The 8613-nt window shown below is 38.5% G+C and overlaps 1 protein-coding gene across 1 annotated transcript in view; it reads left to right on the top strand.

Annotated features, from left to right (window-relative positions):
- The first annotated feature begins 8268 nt into the window (after positions 1–8268).
- Asns (asparagine synthetase (glutamine-hydrolyzing)) overlaps positions 8269–8613 on the top strand; it is a 78072-nt gene continuing 77727 nt past the window's right edge. Inside the window, exon 1 of the mRNA XM_052720938.1 lies at positions 8269–8376. Coding sequence (XP_052576898.1) covers positions 8334–8376 — 43 coding nt within the window. The 5' untranslated portion in view covers positions 8269–8333. The remainder of the gene's footprint in view (positions 8377–8613) is intronic.

Here is an 8613-nt window from a genome sequence, read left to right as displayed (position 1 = left end):
TTGCTTCCTGCTGGGTATGGGCGAAGGTATCTTTATCCTGAAAGAAAAATTTTAGGTTAATTGTCAAATTCTAGGAAAGGTAAATATATCCTTCGTTATCCAGTCTGTGTATAATGCCAAAATTCAGGGTTTATCTCAAATCCTTATTCAAGTAGTCTTTGAGACTGGATCATCTCAGCTAGCTCTTCTCAAAATTGCTCTGAGCACTTTGTAGTTCAAAGCTGATCTGTAGATGATGTTTGTCAGCTTAGTGATGTTATTATTGTCCACGTGGAATTGTTGTTGTTGTGGGGCCCCATCTTCTTCCTGGAGACTTCAGTTGATGTTAGGCCTAACCGTGATTTCCTGCAAAAAACTGATAAGAGACTCGAACACAAAGACTATATATGCGACTTTTTAGAATTAGTTAGTACTCTATATGACCATTTATATCTTAACAAAGTTTAAAATGTATATATATCTATATATATTGATCTTGTAAATTTTGATATAAAATTCATACTTTAAGAAAAGTTTAAAGAATCAGAATAGAATCAAAGAGTTGAGATTCGTAATAGAATAGTCCCTTAATTAATTTGGCTTTTCTCCTGTCCCATAGCAGAAGATGGCTCTTTTCTTCTGGCATGATACAGGGAGTTTGCATTTTCCTTTTAACAACATGCTTGAGTTTAAAGAAGGAGAGAGCCATTCTCCAACTCCAAAGTCAGCTTTAAATTTTAATTGAACTGGGACTATTAGAAGTTAAATAGTATTAAATCTTTAAAGAAAAGCAGAAACAAACATTTAGGAAGACATAAAATTTTTTTAGATAACATATCCATACGCCATTTTACTCTGTTTCTTAGGATAGATGATTTGTTCCTTTTCTTCAGTTGTCTCATTTGTCCAGTGTTCTTCAAATTCCTTAACCTTCATTCTCCTAAAAGACAAAAACAAAAACCTTTCCCCAAGGTTTTTTGGGGATGTTCCTTTTTGACAAGTTATCTGATTAAATGAAAAGGCATGTGTTACTGGTGTAAGTTGGTTTAAATTGGATGTTTACGATAGTTGATGAACTATCACCTCCTCTAATTAAGAGGTCTCTCTTGTTCAAATTGAACCTTTATCAATTTTGATGGTACCCACAGCTTATCTTCTCCTGTAGAAGTAAAAGCAAAACCTCGTCCCCAACGTAACACATACCCTGGTTTCCATTCTGAGGTCAGCACATCCTTAAAGTATATAGGTTGATTTAATTCTGTAGTTTTTTCTATTATCCTTTGTCTCTCTGCAGCTGTTGTTGCTTTCTCATTGGCATTGAGAAAATTCAAAGTTAATAGAGCATTATGTAGTCTATTTCTGGGGGTTTTTGTTACTCCTTTTTGTTTATTTAGCATATCCTTTAGAGTTCTGTTTGATCTTTCTATAACTGCTTGACCTGTAGGATTATGTGGTATACCTGTAACATGGTTTACATTATAATAAGCAAAAAACTGTTTCATTTTAACAGAGACATATGATGGAGCATTATCAGTTTTGATTTGTGCAGGTATACCCATAATGGCCATAACTTCTAGCAAATGAGTGATTACAGAATCAGCTTTTTCAGAACTCAAAGCAGTTGCCCATTGAAATCCTGAATAAGTATCGATAGTGTGGTGTACATATTTCAGTTTTCCAAATTCTGCAAAGTGAAACACGTCCATCTGCCAGATTTCATTCCTCTGAGTACCCTTTGGGTTACATCCTGCTGGTAATGGTGTTTGATTGCAGAAGGAACAAGTAGGACATTTCTTTACTATTTCTTTGGCTTGTTGCCAGGTTATGGAAAAATCCTTTTTTAAACCTTTACTATTTACATGATGTTTTTTATGAAATTCTGAGGCCTCCAGCACATTTCCTATCAATAATTTATCAATCTCATCATTGCCTTGTGCTAGAGGGCCTGGCAGACCAGTATGGGATCGGATGTGAGTTATATATAAAGGATGACTCCTTTTTCTGATTGTATCTTGTAATTGAATAAATAATGAAGTTAATTCTGAAGCATCGTGGATAAATTCTGCAGTCTCAATATGTAATACTACTCTTTCAGCATACTGAGAGTCAGTTACTATATTGAGAGGTTCTGAAAAATCCATTAATACCAACAGAATAGCATACAATTCTGATTTTTGAACTGAATTATAAGGACTTTGAACCACTTTACTTAAATTTTCTGATTTGTAACCTGCCTTTCCTTGTTTGTTGGCATCTGTATAAAATGTACGAACTCCAGATATGAGTTTTTTCCTCACAATTCGAGGCAAGATCCAATCAGCTCTCTTTATAAGATCAATTCTATTGCTTTTGGGATATTTGCTGTTAATTTCTCCCAAAAAATTACTACAAGCTTTTTGCCAAGCTTCATTTTCTATCCATAATTTTTCAATGTCCTCCTTAGTTAAAGGTACGACAATTTCTGCTGGGTCTATTCCTGCTAATTGATGAAGTCTCAATTTTCCTTTCCAAATCAAGTCAGAGATTTTTTCCACATAAGTTTTTAATTTTTTATTTGGTTTATTTGGTAAAAATATCCATTCCAATATAATATCTTCCCTTTGCATTAATATTCCTGTTGGGGAATGCCTAGAAGGTAAGATAACCAAAATGCAATCCAGCTTTGGATCAATACGATCTACGTGCCCTTCATGAACTTTCTTTTCTACCAAGGCCAATTCTTTCTCAGCTTCAGGTGATAATTCTCTTGGACTATTTAAGTCCTTATCACCTTCTAAGGTTTTAAACAAATAATTCAGTTCATCATTTTTTACCCCAACAATAGTTCTTAGATGAGAAATGTCTCCAAATAATCTTTGAAAGTCATTAAGAGTCTGTAGTCTATCTCTCCCAATTTGCACTTTTTGAGGTCTAATTTTTTGAAGTTCTATTTTATATCCTAAATAATTAATAGAATCTCCTCTTTGTACCTTTTCTAAAGCAATTTGTAATCCCCAGCAAGGCAAAATTTTCTTTACTTTTTCAAACATTCTTTCTAAAGTATCTGCATTTGAATCAGCTAATAAAATGTCATCCATATAATGATAAATTATAGATTTAGGAAATTTTTTATGTACCACTTCTAATGGCTGTTTTACAAAATATTGGCACAAAGTTGGGCTATTCAACATTCCCTGTGGGAGAACCCTCCATTGAAATCTTTTAACCAGTTGAGAATTATTATAAGTAGGCACTGTGAAAGCAAATCTTTCTCTGTCTTTTTCTTGTAAGGGTATTGAAAAGAAACAGTCTTTTAAATCAATAACTATGAGAGGCCAGCCTTTTGGTAACAGAGTAGGTAAAGGAATTCCAGATTGTAAAGAGCCCATTGGCTGAATTACTTTGTTAATTGCTCTAAGGTCTGTTACCATTCTCCATTTACCAGATTTTTTTTTTTATAACAAATACAGGAGAATTCCAAGGGCTGGTTGATTCTTCAATATGATGAGCATTTAACTGTTCTTCCACCAGCTCTTGTAAAGCTTGGAGTTTCTCTGTTGTTAAAGGCCATTGTTGAACCCATAGAGGCTTGTCTGTTGACCATTTTAAAGGTAGAGCTGTTAATGTTTTTGGAAGATTATCAGTTGTTGTGCCCTGTTCTTGTATGACATGGATGGCTGGTGAGCACTCATTAGAATAATATCTTTTAATATTTCTCTCAGAAACATGTACTAATTTATGATTTGTTTCTGAGATTGGAGGGATATTAATCTGAGTATTCCATTGTTGTAACAAGTCTCGACCCCACAGGTTCATAGCTATGTTAGCCATATATGGTTTTAATTTTCCTTTCTGTCCTTCTGGACCTATACATTCAAGCCATCTTACACTTTGTTTCACTCTAGATAATGTCCCAATTCCTAAGAGTTGAATGTTTACCTCCTGAAGAGGCCAAGTTGGATGCCAAAATTCTGGTGCAATTATGGTAATGTCAGCACCTGTGTCTACCAGACCAGACAACAAAACACCATTTATTTTTATTGTTAGTTTTGGTCTTTGTTCATTAATAGAAGTTTGCCAAAAAATTTTCTTTATGTTTTTTCCTGTATTTCCTATTTTCTCTGTTTCATCATCTCGACTAACATGATTTATTCCAATAGACATTTGGTTATTTAGTTGCTTTGAGTAGGGGTTTCCTCTACAACTGCAGGAAAGGTTTGAACTGGATTTACTGTGGGGGCCTGCCTGAGGCCCCTCTGGGAGTTTCCCGAAGCTCGAGGCAGAGGGTTACCCTGTCTGTCCCTTGTTGATCTACATTCATTGGTCCAGTGTTTTCCCTTACCACACCTTCTGCATACTCCAGAAGGAAGGGGCATTCTGTTGCCAGTGTTCCTTGAAGAAACATTATTTCTAGGAATGACCTGTTTACAATCCCTTTTCAAATGTCCTTGCTTTCCACATCCAAAACATCTAACATTGCTCAAACCTTTTGAAATTGCTTTTCCTACCCACATATCATCATGGTCATAAGCCTCTACATTAACTGTATCTCTAATCCAATCTTCCAAAGGTGCAGATCTTGCCTTTAACGGCCTAATTATTCTTTTGCATGCTGCATTTGCATTCTCAAAGGCTAAAGATTCAATTATTATCTGACTAGCCTCTGAATTCGGGACCATTTTTTGTACTGCTGAAGTCAATCTTTGTAAGAAATCTGTGAAAGATTCTTTGGGGCCCTGTATAACCTTTGTAAATGACTCAGTTTTTTTTCCTGGTTCTTCAACTCTGTCCCATGCATTCAAAGCTGCCGTTTTACATAGAAGTAGGGTTTGGACATCATATGAACATTGTGTTTGTACTGAAGCATATTGGCCTTCGCCAATAAGCTGATCCTGGCAGACTTGTATTCCGCTATCCCTTCATTGTCTTTCTATATTTTTAGCCTCATTACTGAACCACATTTTCCACTGGAGATTTTGTCCGGGTTCAAGAACAGCCTGTGCCAATTCCCGCCAGTCCTTTGGTAGAATCCTATTACAAGTTGACCAGGTGTTTAACATTTGCTTTACATATGGGGAGTGCATGCCATAAGATGCTATTGCCTCCTTAAATCTTCATAAGTCTAACATTTCAACTGGAACCCAAGTATTTTGTTCATTCTCTTCATCAGGTAGCTGCTGTACGGCTACTGGATAAATTAAGGGTGATTGTGTGAAAACTGGCTTTATTTCTGTAACCTTATGATCCAATTTTGAAACAACTTCACTATTTATTTCTTCTGTCTGAATTTGAATTTCTCTATGATTCATTTTTACCAGTTTAACAAGTTTTTCTAAGGCTGTTATCCTGGCACTTAAGTTGACGATCTTTTTAAATAGTAAAATGAGGATAAGAAAAGTAATAAACTGAATAATTCGATCAATATTAATCTTTTCATATAGTTGTTCCATTGTCAGAGTGCCTAAAATTTCAAACAAAGCCCAATTTTCTTCCAATGTACACATAAAGCCCATTTTTTTTTTTAATGTAGAAAAAAATTCTCTTTTAAATAGATATGTTAATTGACTTACCAAGTCTGGGTAGAACAGTAGAATCCCAGGGAATTTCACAGCCACCTGGTGTTCGAGGTGTGAATCCAGCGAGAGAGAGAGAGAGAGAGAGAGAGAGAGAGAGAGAGAGAGAGAGAAAGTGTAGCCGCTTTGGCTTTACAGGCAGGGGCCCTGTTCAGCAGGGCAGGTCTGAGTTGTTTGTAGCAGTTGCAAGTAGCTCCAGCTGCGGGTCAGTCAGGCCTGGGCCCAAGCTAGGCAGCCGGGCCGCCCAGGCTGGAAACCGGACCTGCCGCCAAGCCAAGCCAAGCGGTTTTTAATGAATTCTTGTCACGTTGGGCGCCAAATGTAGATGTATCCAACCTTCTTATTAAATAAGAAACACAGAACCAATGCAAAGAAAAAAGCCAAGAGGTCAGAGCTAAGAGCTAAAACCTTACCCTTCCTCCTGCGGTGGTCCTACCTCTCCGAACCAGAGCTACCCCTGTGTTAAAGTCTTTATATAGAGTTCCTGTCCTGCCTTCTCATTGGTTGTAAACCCAACCACATGACCGCCTCCTCACAGCCTGTCTGTATAGGCCTCCAGGTTTTCCATGATTGGTATTAAGATTAAAGGCATGTGTATCCAATAATGGCTGTATCCCTGAACACACAGAGACTTACCCAGCTCTGCCTACCAAGTGCTGGAATTACAGGCGTACGCTACCACTGCCCTGCTTTCCTATGGCTTGCTAATAGCTCTGACCCCCGGGCAACTTTATTTATTAACATACAAATAACATTTTAATACAAATAAAATATCACCATATATTTATATATCCAATAACAAATTATATACTTCCTTCAGCCAGGATCCTCCTCCGAAAACCCCCATCACTTGTTTTTGTACGTGTTCTGGTATGAGTCCTGTTGCTTTGTGTGCCAAAGATTAAACTATGAAAATTTACACACATGTCATTAATCTCTCTTTGTGTATTTTGTTTTGTTTTTTTAATGCCTAGGTTACAATGTTAGACATCCTGTCACAAGCATTCATTTACCAAGCATGCACTTTTCTGGAATGTGCATCTGTCTAGCAAGCAGGGAGGAAGGACAGCAAATACGGCCCTGGGTTCAAACTCCAGTTCCTTCATTTATTAGCCTCTCAGTTTGATCACCTGCTGCTTTTGTACCATCTCAGAGATGACAAGGATTAAAGGTGACAAGCATATCTGGAGCATCTCTCTTCCTGGAGAAAAATCACCCTGCAGACTGTACTACAAACAGAGCATGCCTTCTGTCCCTTTTCTGGGTCCTGAGTGGTGCTCAGTGCTCCCTTCAGCTGCACCTGATTAAACCCCTTTCAGTAGTTCCTCTCCTGGTTTTCCCAGACTCTCAAATCGCTTTGCATTCAGCAGGCACACACTCAGCAGACAATCTGGCCTCTATTTCATAAAGGAAACAGAAATGTTCAGATAAAATCTCTAATGCATCCTTTTTACTTCCAAGAACACCTTCCATGCCCCACATTCCCACAGTAGTGCTTTGAGTTGCATAGTAGACAATGCACGCAGGTGGCTTCAGCTTTAAAAATAGGCACATGGATTTTAAATATTATGCTTGTTTCTGTAAACTGGCCCCTTCCTGTGTAAACAATAACAAATGGAAATAGCCCTTTTCTGTATTCCTTATTTGCCTTGGGGTGCCTCAGCAAACCCAGTCTCCAACATTAGAAACACTGTTAGCCTTTACTTCTCTGCCTTTCTGAAGGTTTCCAGGTCTTGTAGGGTAGACCTGAGACATGCACTTTTCCTTCAGGAATGCATTTTCTGGACTTTGAAAATTGCTAATCATTTAAAATTAAGAGAAAGGGAGAAGGTAAGATGCAGGTGGAAATTAAGGGAATAATTGGCATATTTCTTAAAAGGTTTATAAACAAATACAATATGGAAGGGTCTTTGGGGGCTCTATGGGGTTCTTTGTCTATGAGCTAATGCTCCCATTTTTCTGGTTACTCTCACTCCTGTCTGACAAGCATGCCTGCATAGCATCCCCTGGAGGCTTGGTGATACCTAGACTGTTGAGCCACATACCCAGAGTCCTGCTCCAGAAGAGCTAACCTAGGGCCTGAGGACAAGCATGTCTAAATGCTTCCAGGTGATGCTTCTGTTCCAGGGACTGTGTGAAAGCAAGGGGTCTGTGGAGTCTTGGATCCCAACACTGCCAAACCCAGAGCAGGTGCACTGGGACAGTAGCTCTGCAGAAGAGCCAAGTGTGGCAGAGACAATGCAATAAGTCACTTTACTAGGAGTCGCAGAAAGGCTCCTGTAAAACCACGGTGCACGTGATGAGAACGTTCCACTGCTCTGGCTCTCCACTGCCTTGTCATTCATCAGTTCAATACAGTCAATTTATGAGGTAGAAATCTGTGGCTGTGTAGGCTTCATATCTGAAAATTGCTAATCATTTAAAATTAAGAGAAAGGGAGAAGGTAAGATGCAGGTGGGAATTAAGGGAATAATTGGCATATTTCTTAAAAGGTTTATAAACAAATACAATATGGAAGGGTCTTTGGGGGCTCTATGGGGTTCTTTGTCTATGAGCTAATGCTCCCATTTTTCTGGTTACTCTCACTCCTGTCTGACAAGCCCAGAACTAACTCAATCTTTTTCTCGTACCTCCCCAGACTCTATCTAGTCTGAACCAGGATCTGTGCAGCAGCATCAGTGTCCATAGCATTTCTCACAAAGCCTTGTAAAAAATGATGAAATGTCTAGTCTGCATTCAAATTGGCAGACAAGCAGGGCGCAAAAGGGCAGAGACAGCCGAGGGAAGCTGCGGCTGGCTGGGATGGCTGCCTCCGTCTCTCCCACTTTGAGGGATCACACTCCAGGTAATTTGCAGAGCCGCATAAACTTTGTTCTGTGACCTCCTCGGCAGTTTACCACTGTGCTTCCACATCTGCTGGGGTGGGGAGGGACGCTTGGCTGTAAATTGAAAGTCCTCTGGGATGACAAAACAGGAAAAACCAGTGCCAGGCAGGCCCTGTCTGTGTCTCATTTCCCGGGTTATTTTTTATTTGCTGAAATACTAAATATTTTAAAGGTAAATTTTATTATGTGGTAGTATT

This window comes from Peromyscus californicus, unplaced genomic scaffold, assembly GCF_007827085.1.
Source record: "Peromyscus californicus insignis strain IS unplaced genomic scaffold, ASM782708v3 Scaffold_6__1_contigs__length_162567912, whole genome shotgun sequence".
NCBI classification, from domain to species: domain Eukaryota; kingdom Metazoa; phylum Chordata; class Mammalia; order Rodentia; family Cricetidae; genus Peromyscus; species Peromyscus californicus.
This window is presented reverse-complemented; position numbering and strand designations above follow the sequence as displayed.